Raw genomic sequence first — 24909 nt, 5'->3', positions numbered from 1 at the left:
AGAAAATATAGTTTGTATATGTGGTGTTACTCCCTTGATATTTCATTATCAAGTATGTAAGATATGTAATATCATTACAGAATAGCCTATTACATTCAGAGTACTGTCAGTCAATCTAAACACCTGTGGATGCCTGTAGTTTTTCATGTATTATTTGAATATCTCACGCTGACATCTTGAATTGTGTCCTCTCTAAATATTATTTAGATACTTGGATCATTTAAATCTTATGCTGAAAGTTTAAACGGGTAGTTGCATTCTTATAACACCATGAATGCCCTGCAGGGGTCACTTATGTTAAGGCAATGAGACTCAGAAATGTTGTTTACTGGACGAACATCGTAGATAATATTATTTTCTCTTGAGTGTATCCATGTTTCCGTCACAGCCCTGAAGAGAAATCCAAAAGAGTTATCCTACATTTTTAACAGTTGTGAGAATGACCTTTAAAAACTGTAAAAGTAGTTCTTTGTACATCTGTATTATTTAGCAGTAAGAATGTCAGATGACTGAAATGTCATAGTGAGAGGGGAAAATGTGTATAAAGATCTCCAGAGGCCAGCACAGCAGTCGTACGACCCTAGTGGTGTTGTAAATATCACCTCTTACGCATTTCAGTGTCAATGGAGGATTCAGTTTGGACCATAGGTTACTTTCCACATTAATTTAATGTCAAGAATCAGGGTGTTGAGAAGACGCTAGAGATAATGACCATTTAAACGCCTAAATATAAAGAACACATTCTTTTGAAGGCTTTTCCCTCATTTAGATGGTGGTGCGGTAATCAGAGGAAATGTTTTGAAATGTGTTAACAAAAAAAAGTCTAAATTAATTCATGTTTAGCTCTTAACGCTATAAGACATGGATTCCAAACCCAGTTAAAAGTAGTAAGTTTTTTTTTTTATAAAAACATTTTTTGTTATTCTGGTTGAAACTCTCTTCACATGGTGATAGCAATAGAAGTGGTCTAGATAGTACAACATGTGCATAGATCTTCTGTGGAAGGCCGCGTAACCATGTGTTGAACCGTGGATTTAGAGACGCTCTGGTGGTAATATGTTGTTGTTGTTGTTTTCTATGAATAGTAATTTTCCACATACTTTTCACTTTTTAATTAATACTCTTACAATATCATTAGTATTCTTAGATTTTGTTTTTCTGTCAAATGATCAGATCCCACGAATCAGCATACATTTCCTGATACATATAGTCAGTTCACAACTTTATGTTGCATTTCAATTGTATAAATCCCCCACTTATTATAGTTCAGTACTTTATCTTATTGTGCAAGCTCTTAATCTTAATTATTTGTAATATCTTTGTTAAATCTTAATATTTACCATAACATGATGTAAAAGGATTTCAGAATGTTTGCTCCTGTCTATTTCTTTTCTTCAGGAAGCTGCCGAGAATTAATGACTCCAGATTTCCCATGACGTAAACTCATTGTTCAGGCCCTTTCGGTATAAACAAACCTAGGCTTGTCTTTGATGAATCTCATCACCCTTCACAGAGTCACAATGTCCTAGATTACAGTTACCGGTATAGCTCACTTTAGTCAATTCAGTTCCATTGAATAATATGTCATTAGGCTCATGGTTTAGAGTCATCTGAATTGGTTTCCAGGTATTTGGTAATGGGTGGGGGTTAGAAAGGTTAGGAACGTTGATTGACTTCATCAATGACTTCATCAATGCAAGTTAAATAAGTGCTGATGGTGCTGAGCCTCCTGGTGAGTAGCCTAGTCCTCTCCAGTCTCTCTCTCTCTCTCTCTCTCTCTCTCTCTCTCTCTCTCTCTCTCTCTCTCTCTCTCTCTCTCTCTCTCTCTCTCTCTCTCAAATACACAGACACAATGGCTCTGGAATTTATTGCGTAAGTGTAAATAATTAAATCACTTCAGATTACCATAAATAAAGGGAAATAAGAGACCCAGATTTTTGTGGAACGTTGTGTTTTATGCATCTCAGTTACTTTTATTTCTTTAAAAAAGGATTTGTGGACATTTGTGAGACTTCAAATTACTACTAGCTTTACAATTGACCCAAAAGCATTTGGACTCTTAAACTACACTTACATGTCTTAACATTATATAACAAAATATCAAATGCCATCGCATTTGTATGGAAGAATGACAGCACAAGCAAAATGTTGGACTATATTAATGAATACTGTTGACTCAAAGGCCAAATAAAAAATTAATTGCATCTTTACTCAAGACAAAAAAAACTAAGACCATAAATGACATTTTTTTAATGCCCTCTGGTGCTTTTGCTGTAGTTTTTCAGATGCTCAATATTAAAAAGTAATGTCAGCGGTTCTCAGATAAACCCTCCAATTCACTTTCTTATCGTGCCTGTTTTTGCCACCCACTTCCTGTTCATCCTCCGTATTTCCTCATCTCTCCTTGGGTTGGTGTTTCTTCCTTCATTCTGAGACAAAATCTTCCTGTACGACCCCAGAAGGTGTTGGAAAAAAGATAACACAATTTAGATGTTAATCAATTAATAGGTGAATAACTGTGCAGTCACACTTATGTTACTCTTGAATGTCTCCTTGTTTGCCATTGCAGACATGGCCGGCAAACATTAAGAGGCTCTCCCTCTCCACATGTCCCTAGTCAATGTACAACATATAAGTATAGACAGACTATTTATGTAAGTAGATTGTATAGTCTGAGAAACAGTGACTACTTGTCAGTCATACAGTTCTTCATTCAGTTAGATTCACTCTTGTTGATAAACTTTAGATGAAGAATATCCTGGCATGCTGTTACGCGGGGTGTGTATATATTGTATGTGTGTGAGAGCCCGTGTATATAGTGAAAACCGAGACGAAGAATGAGAAGCCGTTAGAGCGCTGTTTCCGCTTATGGTGACAAGCAGTTAATCAACATGATTTTGACTTTTTATGGTCTTCGAGTTGCCCAGTTCCACTGCTTGATAAGGACATTCATTCCCTCTCCTGTCATACAGTGGTTTCCTCTCACTGGCTGCTGTCTTTTCCGGCATCACTGGCGGCTAATCAGCCTGGAGACCTTAAAGGATCACTCCACTTTTTTTGGAAATAGGCTCATTTTCCAACTCCCCTAGAGTTAAACAGTTGTCAATGTCAATGTCAATGTCAATTTTATTTATTTGTCAATGTCAATGTCAATGTCAATGTCAACTGTTTAACTCCCCTAGAGTTAAACAGTTGAGTTTTACCATTTTCGAATCCATTCAGCCGATCTCCGTGTCTGGTGGTAGCACTTTAGCATAGCTTAGCATATATCATTGAATCTGATTAGACCGTTAACATCTCTCTCAAAAAAAATTACCAAAGAGTTTCGATATTTTTCCTATTTAAAACTTGACTCTTCTGTAGTTACATCGTGTACTAAGGCCGACAGAAAATAAAAAGTTGTGATTTTCTAGGCCAATATGACTAGGAACTATACTCTCATTCCTGCATATTAATCGAGGAACTGCTGCCGTATCAGCAGGCGCAATGATATTACACAGAGCCTAGTCCCCAGCTAGGTAACTTCCAACGTGAACGGCACTAAGTTTGTAATATCATTGCGCCTGCTGGTACGGCAGCAGTTCCTTGATTATTACGCAGGAATGAGAGTATAGTTCCTAGTCATATTGGCCTAGAAAATCGCAACTTTTCATTTTCTGTCGGTACACGATGTAACTACAGAAGAGTCAAGTTTTAAATAGGAAAAATATGAAACTCTTTGGTCATATGTTTGAGAGAGATGTTAACGGTCTAATCAGATTCAATGATCTAAGCTATGCTAAAAGTGCTACCGCCAGACCCGGAGATCGGCTGAATGGATTCGAAAACGTTTAAACTCAAATGTTTAACTCTAGGGGAGTTGGAAAATGAGCCTATTTCCAAAAAAAGTGGAGTGTTCCTTTAAGCTTTAATGTTGTAACCCAGATAGTGCTACAGTATTCATAAGTATATAGCTGCTTTTGCTAAATGTTTTAAATTATTTATTTTTTCCACTCCACACTTCATAATGGCAAAGCAAGTACTGAAAATGTCTGTCTACCGACGGTCCGAGGATCTGCGGAGGACAATTGCAGAAAAGATGTGCAAGGCTTGTTGCATAATTTTCAAAAAGGTCCTTCATTATATGGTTATGGGTCCGCATGCTTATGCATTGTCATATTTTAGGAGTTTCTTTTTAATATATTTATAAAGTTATCACAAATTAGTTTTTTGCTTTGTAATTATGGGGCTTGGAGTGTAGATTGTGATTTATTTTTAAAAGCATTTTAACATACTGTAAATGTGCTTGTAGCAGAACGATTGTCAATTCCTTTTCAAATACAGTGCATTCACCTGGTGTTGCAACATGCAGTGTGCTCTTCAGTTGCAGAGAGCCGGACACAGAGGGGTAGGAGGCCACACAGCTGAGGTTACTGATGGTCACATTATCAGGAAGATGTACTCGATTCTCAATAATAAAAAACGTGTCAACCTTCCTGACAGAAGTGTGTTCGAAGGAAAAGTTCAAGGCAGGTTCCCAGTGAAGAGTGGGTGCCGTCTTTTTATATGTGGCCTCACACACAGCAATCCTCTGACCATTTTCAAAGTCCAGATGAGTTTCCAGGCGGGTAACTTAAAAACAAAGAACTTTAATTTAATTTGAATATCAGTATGCTATTGTTGGCTTATATATAGCTCTAATTACCTTTTTTTTTATATGCAATTCATTTAAATCAACATTAGTTCATAACGACAGTGAACATTGAGAGATGTAACTATCACTGAATGAAACTAGCCAACCACTGATGTAAACCTCAAACATTTTCACAGGTTTTGCAATATTTTTTACAATAAATTCTGCTTGTACTCACCTCTTACAGAGACATTTACAGCTCTGCTTCCTCCTTTTATTGATAAATCACAAGAGTAAAATCCTTCATCTTCCATTGAAATCTTGGGAATGAATAATGAAACTACATTTGAAGTGTTGTACAGCGTCTTTCCATCATTACAAGTGTCGTCCAGTTGTCCATGTGACAAACCAAGAAAACATTTTCTGCCGTGCATGCTGATGTTCCACAAAATATAAATTAATTTACTCCATTTGACATCAGTGACATTATTGACGCACCATAAAGTCACGTCGCTGCCCGCCACAACGATCTCCTCTTTGAAATCTGAAAAAAAAAAAAATACTTTAAATTGTATTTAAATTAGATTACATATTGGACCAAAGTAAATTGTATGTTTAATCAAACTAAAATAAATAAATATATATATAATTGTAATCTACTTTTGACACGTTAAGGTAAATTGTTCAAATATAATAAAATGTGGGTATTACAATGTATTTGGGCTTTTTTTTTTATATATACACAAAACCTATATTTCCCTGCCAAGCCAGACTGGTTTTATCCTTCCATGTGTCACCTTCCTTCTTTAACCCCAATAGTTACAACATGCAGCAGCTCTTACAATCGATGCAACACAGTGTAATGGTTGTTGTTTTAAAAAGTAACAAACCGTTCAGATTAGATTTAGCTTGACCTCTTGAGGTAGACAAAAAAAACAAAAAAAAAATTGGCGAGGTCAATCTCCTCCCTACACTGACCATTGTTTTTGTTTGTTCCTTTTATTTTCTATTTTGTATCCCATTCATTGACAATACAGCATTAAATAAATAAAAGTGTATATTTTCTGACCTGTCAGGTTTTTTTTAATCACAGCATCTTCATTCTGATGTGAGACAATGTCTTCTCCTAGGACAGTATAGAGCACATGTTAGTACAGGTTCATGTGAGCGCTGGAAACAGAATCATTCACTCAAGTGAGTATTCCTGTCTGTTACACAAATATAAATGTTGGATGTTAAAGGTTAAGAAGAAGCTTTTATTACATATATTTGACATAATTCAAACACAAATCCATCACATGCTCATGAAATAACAGATTCCTCATTCTTCTGTACAGCCATTATGGTTAAATCAAATTAAATCAAAGAAGCATCGTGCTTAAAAGTGGAATATAAAAGCATATTTTCCTGATGAACAGTTAGTGTCCATTACACTTGTTTATCCACAAAACCTAGCCACAATAGTTTATTTGATCCTGTTTTTTTGTGACAGATTTAAACAAGGCCATGATTTTCGCCATGAAACACTTTAGCCACACATAGAAATGTGTGAATCTCATTCCATAAAATATCAGTAAAATATAAGTGACATCTGCAAACATATTATGCAAAGAAAGGCCAAACCATTTATTAAGAGATGTAATTGTTACCATATTACGAATTTAAACTCACCTCGTGTGTGATTTCCTGGTCCAAAGATGCTTAGGAGGACGACCACCGTCAATATCCAGCTGTTCGCCATCACTTCAAATCTCTGGTCAGACTCCTTGAATGACACCTTTGAATGTGCTCTTCCCCTTGTCTGAGTTCTCCTCGTTTTGTTTCCTTCAGCAGTGAAGCTATTGTACACTGTTTTTAATGATCATTTCATAATCTTCTCTCACATCCGGTCTTGTTAACCACGGCAGTCATGTGAGAGCATCTTCTAAATGCAAGACGATTGGAGTTTGGCAGTGTGTGATGTGTTGATGCTGATTATTATTGGTTAATTTTGTTGTCATCTAGCCGGCAGAACAATGAGAGTATAGTGACCGAGAAAATGAAAGAAAGATGAAGATGCTCTGATCAATTTACAGTTTCAGACTTCATCATTTTTCAAATGTTTTAAGCATTGCTTGAATACTTTTTAATTACCGTTTTTCACATAAATTTATCCATAATGAAAAGCAAACACCAAATTTACAATCACACAAAAACTAAAATACTACATTATCAACCTTTGCAATGGCACTAAAAATGTACCTCAGTTGCATCCCATTGCTCATCCTTAAAGGCCCACTGAAGTACCTTGAAAAACGCAGCTTTGTTTGATGTAATTTCCACTGAAACAGGAAGCTAAGGCGGGACATATTGAATGGCTCCTCCCCCTTTTCAAATAGCCAATAGCATTTAGTTTATCTCACAGACTGTAAGTCGTACTTGACAGCACCATGGAAGCGAATCCGAGCGCTGAAGATACATTGGATTCAATAGTAGAGGTGTGGATAAATTCTAGCCATTTCATTCCTGACCAACGTACAGTTGGAAAACGGAATAAAACTCGAGCAACCGAACACACATCTCCAACCAGTGGCGTAATAAAAAAAAAAAGAAGTGGGATAGACAGGTGTCGAGGGAGGAGACAATGCTATAGCCTACAAGATGTGTAAATAACAATTTTCGGAAAAAAAACAACATTACGATATCCATAAATCAATTTCAATAGTACATTGGGTTTATTTTGTCATTTAATGAGATCTTCTACTATTTATTGTTAGTAGCCTACCGATAATTTTCACATGAATAAATCCATAGGTCCGCAGTAACTTCTGTACTTTCATGGTCTAGTGGCAGAACTTTTGCCAAGCGTGTCAGAGATTCTGGGTTCTAATCTGTACTCGTTTAGTTTATTTTTTTCCCTCATCAAAACCAAATATGTTTATTGATAGCCTATATCAAGCAGGGACACGTTTGTGTGCCTTTTGTTTTGTGATATAGAGAGTCTCCGCAACGGTGATAGATTGAATCGCGCGTCTGAGTGAAGCCACAAGAGAACACTGTATCCGCGCCACTGATAGCAGCGGCAACGAGCACTCAGCAGCTTGATTTAAAACAACAACACATCTCAGTGCCAGAACGCCTCTTATTCGACAAACAAACAAAATGAATACTCTGCTAGTTAACTGGAGATGTTTTATTTATTTGTATTAGGTACCGCAAGTTATTTCAAAAAGTGGTGGGGACAATATTGACCCTGGCAAAACCCCATATTGCTTCATGATGTGTCAACGGTCACTTTGGTCAGGTGGTGTTTATAGGGGCGGGACGCTTTAGATTCGAGAGAGCATTTGATTGGACAGAAGATGTGATGAGAAGCTGAAGTCCGCGGTGATGTCATAAAAATCTGTAATCAATTTTAGCGGAAGTGAGAGACTGTAAGTTTTGAATGCTTATATCTCCTAAATGCAAATGTTGTCATTGGTTTGGAACACACCAGCTTATTCATAACCTTAAGTCTAACATATTCATACTAACAGCTAAAAAAAACTTTAATTTTGATTTCAGGGGGCCTTTAAGATATTGTACACTTTGATTGGTGTCCTTCTGCAAATTCACTTGATTGGACATGATTTAAAAAGGCACATCAAGGGCATCATAAAACAATCTTCCAAACCCTGTTTTTGCCTTCCATGGAAAATCACTAAAGAAAGCCTAATCATTATTTATATTTTAGAGCTGTCTGGACAGATTTGATTGAAGCAACTGAATCTCAAAACAAAATGAGATTGCTAGCAAAAAGAGGGAACACGAATCAACATAATTTGCATATGATCACATTTGCTGTGCATTGACTATAGGTTCTCAAAACAATGTTTATGTTGGTAACATGTCTCTAGAAGTCTCCAGTCTCTAAACCACTGCTTTGGTCTGTTTGCCTATAAATATTCTTGCCCAGTTATAATTTCCTCTATTGTCGAATGTCAGCATTGGCAAACATTATTTTAAAACAATCGATTTCAACGGGTCAAAACAACAGTGGCAACAGCTACTTACCTACTCTCATAAGAGATTTTGTTTTATTATAGCTTTTTTAATGCCTGCTACAGACTGTTCGATTTCAGCAATCCTATAAGATCATTATAAAATGCACACTGTACGACATGGATCTAATAAACTTGGGAATGACATGTATGTAGACTGTATGATGATGGCACCTATTGAATCGTAGACTACAACTCAAGTTAGTATAAGAATAAATCTCTAGTGGTAAACAAATAGAGCAAGATTAATTTTTATGTGCGCTGAAAAAAAGAGGAGGAAGCGTAAGAGAAAATTATGGACATGGTCATGGCTAGCGAAAAGAGGCCAACTTGGCATGCCAATTTTGCAAATGGAGCTTGAGGTAGTTTCAGAACCATGTTGTGTTGATCAATACTCCATTTTATGTTACATTTTCATTGGCTAGTCGGTAGGTCGTAGCAGCAAACACGCTGTGAGATGATTGTGATAAATGATCACAGGCTATCTTTGGTCACAAGACCATGACAACATCCATCTTTGAATCTCTTTCACTGCACTGTCAAGCATTTTAGCATAAGGCTGCAACATAAAATAGTATTCAGTGTGAATACTTTCAGATTGCAGTATATTTCCTGTCGCCGTCTGCTTGGCTCTGGTCCCAATGCTTTCCAGAGCTCTGCTGTTATCTCAACCAGAGGAATGTGGGTTCGTACGCTATCAGTTGGTAAACATCGAACTGTTTTTAGCACTCCCTCCTACCCTGTCTCTGTTTGTCTAGGTCGGTCAGACTGACCATGGGGGTGGGGGGGCGTCATTGCAGGTGCGTCAGAAATGACCCAGTCCTGCGGTGACACAACAGAGCAATCAATACAAACGCCTTGACACAGAGTGGTGATGGTTCACCTCCAAATGCCTGTTCAAAAAAGAAAGAGCAGAGTGTGTCTAGCCTCATTGCGAGAACCACAAATGCCTTTTTTTTGTGATCCATGAGTCAGGTCTGTGAGTGCAGGGATGATGAAAGGCGATGACGCAGAGGTGTGACAATAATGCAGACGCTGGTCTATATGTATCCACGTCTTTAGAGGTTAAAATAGAACTCAAGGTGTTCAGCTTGCAGTCGGGTTTGAGAAGTATGTGTGGAACTGAGATTTGACCTTTCATCAGTTAATTATGTTTCGTGTGTGTGTGTGTGTGTGTGTGTGTGTGTGTGTGTGTGTGTGTGTGTGTGTGTGTGTGTGTGTGTGTGTGTGTGTGTGTGTGTGTGTGTGTGTGTGTGTACTTCACTAGTTTGCTGGCAAATTTGCACCCTACGGTGCAATGTGACAACCTCCCTTTGGGAATATTTAGCATGTCGTCATTTGACAAAAGGATTCATACACACACTTAACAAATAGGTTCAATTATTTAACGCATTAGTTATCATGAACTAACAGTAATACTTTTACAGCGTTTTGCATTTAATAAATATTAACGGTAATTTATAAATATACTATTGTTCATCCATTCATTAATAATTATTTACAAATGTTAATGCATACAACTTAAAATGTATTAATATATGTGGAAATTAATTTTAACCAAGATTAATAAATGTTGTAATAATGTTGCTAGTTCATTTAACCTAATTACATTTAGATTATAAAACAACCATTGTATTGAACTTTTATGTAAAGTTTTTGCCAAATTAAAGGTGCATTCACATCCATGTTGGAATTACGGCAATTACGAGATCCCGTCGTAAAAAGCGTTCACGTACTCGTACTTATTATTACAACTTGTAAACTCTGAATTTTTGGAGAGCTCCGGCTTTTACCATGTGTGACCGTTGTACCATCTGTACCGACTGCTGCAGATTCATTTTTCTATTGATAGTGTAAATAATAAATTCCATAAAAATTGTAGCATAATAAGTTTTTATTTTATTTTTTTATCACAAACAGGTAGGGTTAGGGTTAGGCTGTTATAAATATAATTTCCAGTAAAAATGTAAAGAACAAAAAACAGCTGCAGTGGTTGCAAGAAATTTACCATAAAAAATATGTTTCCGGTATTGCAGTGAACTTATAACCGCGTATATTTTTTAAAGAGATTTAATATTAAAAATCTAGTCTACCTGAACTACGTGAATATTTTTTATTTTGTTACCTTAAAATGTACTGATAATCACCATAAGACCGGTAGAAAGACGGGCCACACAGTAGTACTAGCACAGGGACATAGACGCAAAGCCACATCATGCAGGGTAACACACGACACGAAAAAAAAAAAAATACAATAAACTTTTATTACATAACACAAAATGTAACACAAAACACCCTAATGTACATTACTGAGAACAAAAATAAGAATAAACAAAACTAAAATTACCGGTAAAGAGAACTTCTGATACTTCCTTTACTGCTTTTCACTGGAATTTATATAATTCATAGTTTTAACAAAATAAATGCAGATTTATATTTGACATTAAAATGACATATGATGTGATGCTTAACCATATATAGGTTTCCACTGTATATGGACAAAGAGAGTTAAGTGAGGACATTTTGGCTGGTCCTGACTTTGTGAGAGCCCTTTAAAGGCCTGTTTGAGGGTCTAAACTGGGATAAGGTTATAATTAGACTAAGTAGATTTGGGGTAAGGGTTTGGATTATGCCTTTGAACGGTGATTCATGACTTATGATGAGACAGTAATTGTCAGGTTAGTGAGGTACATGGAAGGTCTAACAAAAACCTCATTATTTTCATACCTCATTCATGGGAATGGCCCATCGGGTTGTGACGCTCGGGTGTGTGTGCACATGCACACACAAACACAAAAAAGGCCTTGTGCCGTCATGGTGTCGCTTACTGGTTCGTTCCGCGCATGACAAGCCTCCCTGCTGGGTCCTGTGCATGTGCGTGTGTTTCATCTGTCTTGCGTAAATGTCACAGTGTGTGAGAGAGTTGTAGCCAATGGGGATGAAATCAGATGGGGCAGCCCGCTGCGACCGCACTGTGAGCGTCCAGATGCTGTATGTGAGAGATGAGGGTGTGAGGTCAATATATCAGCTCGCTCATGTGTTCGATTGTCATGTGAGGTCTCTGAGGTTGTTGTCGGGTCATTGTGCGTGCGTGCGTGCGTGTGTGTGTGTGTGTGTGTGTGTGACACAAACCATGTGGGCTTGTGTGAAAACCCAGCAGCCCCGGACAGGGTGACCCCATCAGGAGGCAGGTTAAATATTTATACCAGCCCTCGCTGTGAAGATTCAATCTGCCCAGGGGAGAGAACCAGGAAACCCGTCAAGTCTAATGCTTTTCACATCATTGCTGGATCTGTGTGCTTGTGAGAGGAGGAGAGCGTGAGAATGAGATAGCGTTTTGGATAGAGACGGCGTTCTGCCCGCAGTAAATGTAATTTGCATGTGCCTGTGTTTGTTTATGCATGTGTGGGGGGAAAGAGAGACAGTATTGTATATGTTAACCGGTTGATTTTAATATATCACTGAGTGCTTTTTGTTTTAAATAAACAGAAAGTTCTGAAACTAAATTCTGATTGATGTGGACGAGCTTGATGGGTGAAAAATAGTTTATTCTGATGATAATAAACTAATACATATACGCATTAGGTTAGATCTTTTAACATATGTGTTTGCTGCACTTTTGTTGAAGCCATGCACAAAAGAAGCTGCATGTTGCACCAAAAATTGAGCCTTGCAATACACAATTGTGTAATACACAACTTTAAATTTGTTTGCCTCTATAAAATTATGGTAACAACAATAACATGTTATATAACAGTGTCTGCCCACTTATTAGCAACCTTGTTTCCAAAAGTATTTTTCCATAATTTTTTTGTCATAGGGATTTTTGAAACGTTTAATGGTTTAATAATAACCAGCCACGAGGTGAATCACAACATTACTTTGATTTTGTCACAGACAGCATTTCCCATCCTCGCCACCTAACTACACACACATCTTATATTATCACCAGCACTATATAGATTGTATATACATAACTTGTACCATAACTTTTTTTAAATAAAATTAGATATTTACCCATACACTCTCATCATTAGCTCTTTTTTTTTAGAGCTGTCGGGACAGATTTTGTGGGAAATTGCACAGATATGTCATTTGCCCAATTCTGTCATGTCATGGACAGAGAAAAGTAGCTCTTTGGCAATTGTGTGGGCATAATGAGAGAAAAAAAGGGAAAAAATGACCATGGATCATTCAAAATGGCAGTCTGATTTGACCCTATGGCATTATTTTTATAATCCTGACTTGACCCGAATGTAAGTAGGTGTAATGTAATAAGCAGCGACGTCTACAGAGCCTGCAGGACCGGGTATGACATAGACCGAAATCAGAAATAAGAAACATCATTTAAAAGTGTATTTTAAAAGAAGATCAGAGCACTTCAGAGATCCATTTTGTGAAAGCACATTTATTTCAAACTGCCCAAGGATACTAACACTCAAAACTAATACTAATACTCAACCCGTGTCTGGCACTAGTATTCTTGGACCCAAACCCACTTGGATCTGGGATACACTCTATAGCCTACTTTATAACTTAATGTCTTTAATGAGGTAAATAACTAGTATCCCATGAAGCTTCAACAAAGGCAAATAGCATCAATTAATATAACATTGTAGCCAATTAGGTCTGTCTTTAACTGTTCATAAGTTATCATTAAAAATCAATTCCCCTATCGAGAAAATTAATGTAATTTTTACATTCGGCACCCAACTGATGCACTTTTCAAGATACTATATTTTAAAAGATCATTTTGTAAAATCCAAATAAGCTTTACAGATCTTTTTAGGAAAGGGTTTAAAAAAACAGTGTTTTTCAAGCTTGTTCAATGAACCATGAATAATTCTTGCACATGCACCTGTGCACATGCAACAGTCCTTAAGACACTAATAACTTAGGACACTAAAGAGACTTTCTACTGACTCTGAAAAACACCCGGAGAAAGATGCCCAGGGTCCCTGATCAGTGTGAACATGCCGTGGTCCTGCTCCAGGAGGCACGAGGACTGCAGATGTGGCCAGTGCAATAATAAACTGTAATGTATGATGCCTAAGACAGTGCTACAGGGAGACAGGAAGGACAGCTGAGCGTCCTTGCGGTGCCAAACAACCTATGTCTCCCCAGATGTGCCCCATCAATGTTCAGTCTTTATATGTTCAAACAAATGCATCTGAGGTCAAAAGTACACCTTCATTTTCTCATAATATACAGTTTAGAATCACCTCTTTTCTCACAGTGTCTGAAATGTCCTCATCCTTTGGAAGTGCTTTGAAAATTGGATTGGAGGCGCTAAAAACAGCATCTTCTCGACATGTCGTCAACACGAACCAAACTCTTCCAGGCATTCAGCTACCACTAGTGTTTGAGAGAGGGTCAAAGTAGAAGCCAATGAAAACCATAAGCTGGCATTATGCATTAGACTGTTTGTGGTTGCCAAACAATGTAGCAACTTGACATATTAATATAGCATGTGCAGTCCCAAAGTGTGCATATACCAGCCTTTTATAACTGATGCAAATTGTCCCTCTGCTTCATATTGTACTTTACCCATGGTAAAATCACTGTAATTCAATACTAATAATAACCCTCTAGTTTATTTTCAATACAATTCAGTTAACATTATGCTAATAATCCTTAAAGGGTTAAAATGTTACCATAAAATGGTCAAATGTGACATGGTGCACTACTCATACTGCCCGTGTGAAATCATTCAGAAATCATTCCATTTTTGTGTGACAGTTCTGGCATCTGACAGCACACTTGTTACATCACTGCATGTAAGGTATTTCGATTACTTGAAAAACTTACATGCACTTTGGACGATCTATAAATGATCTGGAAGCAGATCATTCATGCTTAACGTACAGTGTAATGGTTTCTCGTGCTGTGGGTGGGGGAACATGGAGGCCCTACGTGTTTGGGTGTAAAGTAGTACGCACGTTTGTTCATGTGTTCTCGAGAGCTCGAACTGCTGTCCACATTTAGCCATACGAGTGAGCCACAGACATCAACTGCACAGCGCATACGCACCTCTAAAAATACCCGCAGCACACATCCGCCGACACACACTGGGGCCTTGCATTCAGCACATGCAGTTCTGGTAATGAATAGTGGGAGGCTGTTTTTGTTGTTGAAGATGTTTATTTGGGTTGTAGATTTCTGCCAGCACAATATGACTGCTTACAACCCTGCCACGGACAAAGATCTTAAAAACAAATCAGATGGAAAACTTTCAATTGCCCAAATTTGATTCACACAAATGAGGGTTAATGTTAACTAGTCATTATCGGAAAATAAACTATAAACTGAGGGGTCTTGTCAATCTGAAGGGGTTTAGTTTGTGAAAAGAACAGGCCTGACTGTACATTATCCTGCTTATTTATTACTACTTGCCAGATAAATAAATTTTTGGACATGGAATATTAATTTGAGTTATACTGTATGTATATCAATTTCCATAAATACCAGTTTTGACTGGTTATTTTGATTGTTATTTCAAGTATATTCATATATTGGTCACTGAAAGACCAATATATTAATATATTATTTGATGTTAACATAATATATTATATAATATTAAGGGTGTAACAATATATCGCAATTAAAAATGCAACAATATGTAGGCTATTGTATATGGTTTTTACTAAATTACTAAAATAAACAAAATACTGTGAGAAAAAAAATCAGTTTTCAGAGTTTTAGTGTCAGTACTACTGACATGTGTCTTAGAGTATCGCTATAATATTGTATCGTGAGTTCAGTATCGTGATACAGTATGTATCGAATCGTGACATGAGGGTATCGTTACACCCACAATATATCATATTTTGTTTGACTTTCCTCTGCCAGTAACTCATTGACACAATTCAGTTTCAGGAATTTCCCAATATTCACTCTTAACACCTTGTTGGTCTTACATCAGAGGCCCGTTACACAAAACTAGCTAAGAACAAATTCGGATTCATTTTACTGTGAACTGCATAGGAAAATGATTAACATAAGCCAATTATTGGGATAAGCTGAATATAGGAAAACCGATCATTTTGGTCTTCACCTAATAATTCACAGCACAAAAACATTGTTGTCTGTGTATTCAGTGGGCTGTTTATATGTATTTTCATGCGTAGTTTGTCCTTAACTGATTACAGTTACATGGAAAATCAAAAAAGTACTTGTAATTAGATTATATTACATTTTAAAATACTTGTATTCTGACTACAGTACAGTTCGAGCCCTAGTCTAAACCCTGACGTATTATAATATTTAATGCACTTCATGTTGTTGATAACAAAGATTGGAATATATTTTCTTTCTCTTTGTATATTTTTATATCAATAGGGTGCAATATTATCCTATTCAAATCAATGTGATAAACGAGTTAGTTCAAAAGTAATATAAAAGTAATCAAATAGCAGTCGAATTATATTATTATATTAATATGGATTACGTTACTAACTACTATTATTGCTTAATTACTTAATACTAAGTAATCTACCCAGCACTGTTTATGGATTACGCCATTTTAACATTCTGACGTCAACAACAAAAGATATGGGAAAAGACTTTTCCTCACTGTTAAAATTTGATAAGCCTATTTATTTAGTTATTCAAACTATGCACATCCATTTAGTATTTCCCCCTGCTGATCTTTTCCTCAGAAAAGACCCACCATTTGAGTCCTTACTTTGATAGATTACCTCAGACAAAGTTTCCCTTTCCTGTTTCTCTTTCTCATTTCTTTTCTTCATGAACTCTTTTGTTACTCAAGCTGCACGCTGACGTAGTTCCTCTGCTGTAATGCATCTGTGCGATGGTGTGTATTTCTTTAATAGTATTTTGAGTAAGAGGGATGGAAAGTGTGCTCGTATTGTGTGCACGTATGCATGTGGATCAGAGAGACGGTGGAGGAAAAAAGAAAAAAAAGAGTGGGTGGAATAACATTTCTCTGCAGTCTGCGTATGGAAAGTCTCCTTGTCTTGCAGGTGCATTGTTGAGATAAGAGGAAGAAAAGGAGGAAGAGAGAGAGAGAGAGAGAGAGAGAGAGAGAGAGAGAGAGAGAGGGAGAGAGAGAGAGAGAGAGAGAGAGAGAGAGAGAGAGAGAGAGAGAGAGAAACCGCATGTGTGCAGCACATGAACAGCACATCCAGCTCAAAGAGGTGAGAAAAAAATGAGACATTACACAAGACTTCCTGAGTATGAGGAGGGAGAGATTGATGTTTCCTTCTGTGCAGGAATGAAAGACCGGAAATTCTGCGGTGAACGCAACAGACCGGTATGTTAGCAATCATGCACCTAATCCAAAAAAACGTACTTTATTCCACTGGCGTTTTACACATGTGGCAGAGCAGTTGTTCACATCCTCAAACGAGACCAAAGCTCTGCTAAAATGACTTGGGCCTGTGTTTGCCTATGTCTCGGTCAGCTTCAGGTCTTGTACCAAATATGCAGAGGACAGGTAACATCAAAGCCCTGTCCTCATACCTCACCTACTGTTTAAAGCAGTCACTTGATCGCACATGCTGCTGTTGTTCAGCTGAGGTTAGTCTTAACTTGCTAGATTAACTGTGGAGAGCTCAGAATGAAAGGTCTTAAGAGTGGTCCTCAGTCTCATAGATCTCTTCCAAAGCCGAGTGATCTGCCTACGTAGGTAGCGTTTTAAGACATCATAAGCTCACTCCTGACGTGAAGACTGTTCCAAAAGGGAGTTCACATTAGGGCTGGGCGGCATTTAACTGTAGAAATGTGTCAACCGGTACTAATTTTAAACCTGCCTTTGCACAGACTTGTTATCAGCCCTATTTTGTTTCGCATCCATTAAGTTATACAGTGCCTTTCGTTTGAATAAATTAGCTGTCATTTCTTAAGTTGGCCTATTTATTTCCCGGATTACCTAAATAAATGACATTACCACGTGATTATTTTTTGAATTACTATATTGTGATATAGTGTTTATATGATATGAAATGACTGCCCATTGGAGGTAGGCTACATGCTAATTACATGGCTCTCCAAAACGCTTGATTCTTCGAGGTCAGTTATTCCCCAAAATTTACTGTCGTCAATAGCAATGCTGTACAATGAAAACCAAAAATGAAACTTCTGATATTAATCACTCACTCTCATGTCTTTCCAAACCTGTAAGACTTTCGTTCATCTTCGGAACATGAATGAAGATCTTTTTACTGAAATCTGAGGAGTTTCCATCCCTCCGTTGACAGCCTAAGCAACCATTTTATTTAGCTACAAAATGTTAATCTCATTGGGATGCTTTGGTATAAAGGGATGTTGTTCACTTCTTATGTGCTTTATCAGTAATCTGCAGATTGTCGTGCATTCGGTGGGCTCCTTGGGCTACTGATTCTGACATGTCTGAGTCCTGTCAGTTTTCATTTATGCCGACGTGAGGGACACGTCCCTTCAGAGATGAATCATGTCTGTTTGTTGAGGGTTGGACTCAGTTCTATTAGCATGCCGTCTTCTTGAGTCACCGCCTGCTCTGCACATGCTATGGCAGCGTTCAGCCTAAAAACACTTGTTCCTTGTGCTTTAAATCATGAGTTTCAGTAAGATTGGCTTCTAACAGTTCAATAAAAGATCAAAGCCTTCCTTTTCCTGAATATTTGACCTGGATTTCGTGAGATTAAATTACTCTCGCGTGTTACACCACTGCGGTCATTAACGGCAAAGCAACCCACACAGCCCACAGCCAGACAGAGCACAGCTAATGGCACCCAGCTGCTTCCTCAAATACTCTCTGCATGTTGAGAGTTACCTTTTGTCTTCTTTCTCGTAACTTTAACTGTCTGCATTTTATGCACATTTGTTTCAGTTGCTTTTGCTTCTACTCTGTGATTGTGTAGCCTATTTGTTGGAATAATATGAATGTATTACACCTTAGTTTGGACTAAGTTTAGTGTTTTGGTTTTTACTAATCTGAAAGACATTAACATTCTCAGGTCACATTTTACCATTAAATAACAGAACACAAATAATATATTTTGCATAAAGACCATTTTCAGCATTGTGATTTTTGACAATTTAGCAAAAAAAATTTAAATGTAATATTTAACATTCATAACAATAATTAAAACATCTTAAACATTAATTTTTATAAATATTAAAAGACATGCATAGAAGATTATGAGTATTTGATTATTTAAAGCAATAGTGATGAAAATTCTGTCATAATTGACTCACTCTCATGTCGTTCCAAACCCGTTTGACTCTCTTCTGTGTATCATAAAAATATGATATTCTGAGAAATGTTTCTTTGTTTGTTTGCTTTTTGGCCATAAAGAAAGTCAGTGGTCACTGTTTGGTTGTCAACATTTCTTTGTGATTAGAAGAAAAAAAAACGTCACACAGGTTTGGAACGATATGTGAGTGAGTAAATGATGACTGAAGTTTCATTTTTGGGTGAACTATCAATTATAATGAAAATAATGTCGATAAAAATAATCCTAATAGTTCTATAATTAGTCCATTGCAAGACTTTTAGTCGATTGCATTTTCTTTATGCAAAATATAATTTCTTATTTTGCGGTATAGGCCCACATTTTGAGAACCCAGGCATGTTCTTTCCTGGTTGCATGAAATTTCAAGCACCTGTAGCCTACATGTGGTCTTTTACGTCTCTTGTTTATCTATCCGTTTATGCATGTTTGGCATGTGACGTCAGCATAGCATTCTGTCTGTTTACACTCAAGTGTGTGTGTGTGTGGCCTCTACGCTGACACTCTCACTATTGGAGCCAAAGGGCCAGAGTCCCAACATTAATCTCATTACCACAGGTAAGTCTCTTAACTCAAGTCCCAATAATCCTTTTATACAGAGCAGAGAGGGAGATTCCCTTTTTCGGGGAGTGACAGGCGCACAGGGAAAAGGACGGGGGCATTATTGATCAGTTATAGGCTTCTATTCGGTCAAAACAGCCATACATATCTACATCTATATCATAGATACAAATATCTATCTATGTGACTGTCAACAAGAGATGGTTAATTGATCAGTTTATATTGGAATATCTGGAGTTCCTGTGCTTTGGATCAGTGTGCCTCGTCTGGACTCAGAACAGGCGGAGGAGGAGGAGGGGATGTTCTCCCAGTGACATCAAGCTTTATCTACTCACAGCTCTCTGACGCCAACCAGTTCTCGTGTGTCGAGGAGAGGAGAGGAGATGATTAAGACCGACTGCTTTATTGCATGCACTCTTACGCACACACACTCACACATAGTCAGATACGCTTATGCACACACACACACACACACACACACACACACACACACACACACACGCACACACACACACACACACACACACACACACACACGTGGATGGTGCATCGCTGAGTCTGGGAAGAAAGACACAACCTCACCGAATTTGATTAAAAAGAGGACTACATTTGCATTCCTCTTGTGCACTTATTTTCATTTACATAAAATGGGAAAAACCCCACAGGAAAAAGAAAAAACAGTTATATTGTGAAATATTATTACAATTTAAAATAACTGTTTTCTAATTGAATATATTTTAAAAATGGAAATGTATTCCTGTGATGGCAAAGCTTATCCTCATTACTCCAGTGTTCACTGTCACATGATCCTTCAGAAATCATTCTAATATGCTGATTTGCTGCTCAAGAAACATTTATTATTGCTGTCAATGTATCATAAACGAAAGAACGAATGAACACACTTTTGATTGATAGTGTGATTCATTTTGAATTTTAGATTAAATGTCTGCAATAAAAACTAAAAGAAAATAAATCCTTCAAAGAGAGTTTATAGTTTAATGTAAAAAGTATAGTTCAATCAAAAAAATTAAGTTTACACATACAAATAGAACAATGCATCCATGCATTGACTCTGCCATCAGTGCAATATAACAAATTAATTACGGTCTGTCCCTTTAAGGAAACACAATATTTTCCTCTAATGTGCTGCATGACACCCTGAATGATTTACAATCACAAAGGTGGGGCATTTAATCAACTGACTCATTCGAAAGGTGTTGTCTCAGCTTATTTACCCACTGTCATCCTCTTTCTTACCCCTCATCTACTGTCCCGAATTCACCTCCCGGTCTCTCTCCCCATTCCTTTCCTCCTTCAGGTCATCCGCCTGTTCAAAAGAGTCATGTGCTTCCTGACGCAATGTTATTACCATCAGTGTGTTTTTCCCTTCAGAAATAACCTCGCGAAACATTTGGACAAGTTGTTTACTACCTAAAGTAAGGCTTGTTAGAGCACCACTCGCATTTGTTCTCAGAAAAATGTAATGCACGTGTATTATAACTCTCCAGTACACAGTGTTGAGCTCATCTAAACTGGAAGTAGAGAGGGTTTTGAAAGGTCACTGTTTCGCACTACGTCACAAACTATAGTAGACGCTGCTGAATGTATGCATCCTTAAATGGTGCACATTTGAGGACGTTCACAAAAGAAACACTTTGACATTAGACAGAAAGCTGCCTGCTCCATTACTTTTGACCTTGTTTGGTCAAATGCCAGAGAGTGCCTTGGAAGATGAAATGTCCTTTAAATGCCCTGAAGGCAGAGAGATTGATCTTCCAACCGGACTTAACTGTGATTCATTTCTACAATTTGACTCTGCCCTTGTGTTTCAAGGCCAGACCTCTTACAGCTGTCAGGCCCGCGTGTCAGCTTATCAATCATTGGTCATAATCTCAACGATGCATTGATTATGAGGTCAGATATTTCCTCTTCATACCCCTTACAGATGGAAGCTATTTTGCCCTGTACCTCAGGGTCTTTAAATGGGATTTCAAGGTTGAACACCATTAGTCAAAATGGTGCCAATTCACACACTTTAGTTGGCACTCTCAGGATAATATATAGTTTAGTTATCTTTTTGTTCCTATTTGTGCTTTAGTTCAGTTTAGCCTTGATTGTTTCCTAGTTTGTCTCCTTGGTTACTTATTATGTTCACCTGTCGATCATTAGTTTCCTTAATACCTATGTGTAAGTACTCCCTGTTTTGTTCAGTTCTTTGTCTGTGATTGTCAGTATTTAATGTGGAAAGCGTTTGTGTTCTTCTGCGTAACTCTATTTTGTGGACTAAAGTATTATTGGACTGAATTCCTGTGTTTTCGTTTATGATGGTATTACCACACGTGACAGAATCACAGACCAGTTAAAAGGAGCCAAAATATGGACTTTCTCATGCTAGATGGAAGAACGCTGGAGGAATATGTGGAGGGCTATCTTCAACTTTACAACAAGGCGCGCTGGGACAATGACACCCCGGATCCAGAGCAGTAAGTCAAGTCCAGTGAGATAGTTTTCTGATGAGCCAATTGAGGAGCGCTGGCTCATCAATTTACCCACAGAGCTTGTCCCTCTCCAGCCCACTATACCCTCGACATCATAGATGACCCAATCCCACCCAATGTCCTGCCCATTCCATTGTCACCATCTTCTCAGCTGACTCCATCTAAGTCCCCAGACTTACCTGCACCACTAGTGCTTAGCTCCTCTTTAGCTCCTTATTCACCACCAGCTGTCAGTTCAAATCTAGACTAAAAACACATCTTTGGCCTAGCATACACATAACACATTATAGACTTCTATAACACAATGTTAGGCGGCATAGTTTAGATCAGCCGGAACCGGGAATACTTCCAATAAATCCTGATGTACTTGGTACATCATAAGAAGGATGGCGTCTACGCTAATATATGTCTCTCTGTATCCCGAGGTTTACCGCAGTCCGCCGGATCCAGGCCGTATCCGGATCTGATGAAGGACCTGCGCCTGGACACAACGACAATGCAAGTGTCAACTAGTCTCTCCCCTGTAAAGGCCTCCCTCCCTTCCCTTTACTTCTGTACAGATAAAACGTTGTCGGGAAAATTCCGGTTCACGTGGCTATGCGGAAGCGATAAAAAAAATTCTCTATTATACATTTATCAAGGCTCGTACCTTGGAACTTATTTCATGGTTTGCGTTCTCGAGACACCAGGCACTGTTTTGTGCAAATGAGAGGCTGGACGCCCCTTTATTAACTTAGTTATTAACTTAGCGGCCCCTAAGTTAATAACTAATGATCGTTGCGACGGAAGTGAATCAATCAAATCTAACTTTAGCTGGACAATAACTTTAATCTAGAGCTGCTAGATAAAGCCAAAACAATCTATGTGACTTGAATTTCCTATTCTCACTGTAAAGCTGCTTTGATACAATCTATATTGTTAAAAGCGCTATATAAATGAAGGTGACTTGACCAGCAATGCTCTGTGAAGTGGATCACCCTGGCTACACCTTAGGCCTCCAGGCCCATTTTTTCACCTCAACCTGTCAGCCCTTCAGCTCCACTTTGGATTGGGATCTTCCTTCCCTCCTGGTACACGTTGGTCCTCGCTCCCTCCAGTGTTGCCTCATTCTCCCAGGCCCCTCTCGCCTCCTCCAGGGTCACTTCCAGGCCTGCGAAATTAAGCAGTGAATCATATGTGGCCTAAAATAGTTTGATGTTCTTTGTACTTTACTAGAATGCAGTGCATTGTATGCTCTTATAATCTAGTACTTCTTGTAGTAGGAATAATATAGTATATACATACCAATGCAAACTGTACTCAGCAATATGCAGTGTGAATCAAGTATAATATTGTGTGTGTGTGTGTGTGTGTGTGTGTGTGTGTGTGTGTGTGTGTGTGTGTGTGTGTGTGTGTGTGTGTGTGTGTGTGTGTGTGTGTGTGTGTGTGTGTGTGTGTGTGTAAAATGCGTGTATACATAAATACATTTATATAGTAAATAAAAATATGCAATCTAGTATCTAGTGAGCACAGTTTTGGAGTGTGTCCTTTGAAGAAAACAAATTGTAATATTTCCATGAAAGCATTCACTTTTAGGTATGCACAGTGTATAATTTGCAGTATACTTTAGTGGGTTTATAATAAATGAAGCCTGGCTTGATATTCATCAAATCTTTCCCTCAGGACACCACTGACGTCAGTCATGCCGTATTTTCTCTGCTTAATGACTTTATTTACGAAATAAATGTTGCTTTTAGGAAAAATAAGGCTTTCTTGCATTTCCCAGCAGTGAAAGAGGCAGACGGTTGTTCAGGGTGGCAGTGCTGATCTCATTCTGTTAAAACGTTCTTAAACTTTTTTTTTTCCACTGGCCAGACTCCTCGTAAATGGTTGCTTTATTTTGTTTTATTTGGTGTCATTCTGTTTTATATGATCTTTCAGTGTGGAGTTTTAGAAGAGACTGACAGTAACGCACCCTATCTTTATGAGACTACTTGTCTCAAACAGTGTCAAAGTTTATACTGAATGCTGAGTGTACCTGCTGTTATCAGTACTGTAGCTTCTCTAGTACCACAGCCTCTCCAAATGATTCAAATTGTTGGCTCTGGCCTATATCTTGGGTGTTATCCAATCTTTTCATCGCATAACAGTACGCTATGATAAACCCATTCTCTGAAAACACATTTATAATCCAGGTACTGTATGTCAGAATACTTGTATTATTTTACCTTCATGTTGTATAGGTCACTAATAAAACATTAATTCAATCCATACATAATTTCCTTCACTGAGGACCTGAAGTGCACAATGAAAATGTCAGTCAGAAGATGTGGTGTGTTGCAGTGCTCTTGTCAGTACAGTCTAATTTTGTTGGAGCACATTTAATATTAATTTCAAGCATACTTTTACAGAAACACAGATAGGACTCTGCATGCTTAACTCACAGTAGTCGCAACTCGCAACTATGTTTGGCGTTAGCATGTTGCTAGGCTAATGAACAACAGTATTCTAAAGGGTAGGGACACACCAAAACGACGCCAAAGACTAGCGCTGAATTGCTGATGAAAGCCGACTGTGCGCCTCGCGTCGGGGAAAAAAATATTTTCTTCAACACACTGAAAGGACTACATGCGACTGTCAACTTACACGTGTGTTCTGAGCCTGGGGGGAGCTCACTCACAAAGGCACAGGAGACAAGAGTCCATTCAAAAGATTCAAATAATCTCAGGAGAATGCAATAGCTCACCAACTAAACAAGACTAACACCAGACAAAGAAAGAGGAGCAACTAAGAGAATGTATAAAGACTAAAAGAGGTAACTCAACAATACACACCTGAACTGAGGACTGTAACCATAGAAACTATAAACAGCAGGGAACAAAGGAGAACTGACCTAATTAACATGCTCAAAGCAATGATAAAATAAAATATTACAAGAGACTAAAACAAACTAAGATTATGACAACGTGACACAAATATAGAGATTTATTCAAATTTAATTGCAATAT

At 37.9% G+C, this 24909-nt stretch overlaps 1 protein-coding gene across 2 annotated transcripts; it reads right to left on the bottom strand.

Moving 5' to 3' along the window:
• Window positions 1-1939: 1939 nt before the first annotated feature.
• On the bottom strand, window positions 1940-7696 carry LOC307002032 (cell surface glycoprotein CD200 receptor 1). Of its 2 annotated transcripts, XM_079619246.1 has the most exons (6): window positions 6854-7696; window positions 6284-6612; window positions 5682-5738; window positions 4851-5156; window positions 4333-4611; window positions 1940-2445 (listed from the first exon to the last, which is right to left on the bottom strand). In XM_079619246.1, exons 2-6 carry the CDS (start codon window positions 6351-6353, stop codon window positions 2378-2380), a joined length of 780 nt encoding a protein of 259 aa, XP_079475372.1. In that variant the 5' UTR covers window positions 6354-6612; window positions 6854-7696; the 3' UTR covers window positions 1940-2377. The 2 variants fall into 2 exon arrangements, with proteins under 2 accessions (XP_079475372.1, XP_079475373.1); XM_079619247.1 differs by having other exon boundaries at window positions 4851-5147; window positions 6284-7695.
• Window positions 7697-24909: the final 17213 nt, after the last annotated feature.

This window comes from Phoxinus phoxinus, assembly GCF_949152265.1.
Source record: "Phoxinus phoxinus genome assembly, chromosome: 7".
NCBI classification, from domain to species: Eukaryota; Metazoa; Chordata; class Actinopteri; order Cypriniformes; family Leuciscidae; genus Phoxinus; species Phoxinus phoxinus.
This window is presented reverse-complemented; position numbering and strand designations above follow the sequence as displayed.

Excerpts from the sequence above, each read along its gene's own strand:
- LOC307002032 (XM_079619246.1), bottom strand. The coding sequence starts at position 6,353 with ATGGCGAACAGCTGGATATTGACGGTGGTCGTCCTCCTAAGCATCTTT. Across the intron at positions 5,739-6,283 it reads ACCAGGAAATCACACACGAG|GAGAAGACATTGTCTCACAT; the intron begins GTGAGTTTAAAT and ends ATACTGTCCTAG. Across the intron at positions 2,446-4,332 it reads ACTGCATGTTGCAACACCAG|GAAGATTTTGTCTCAGAATG; the intron begins GTGAATGCACTG and ends GGGGTCGTACAG.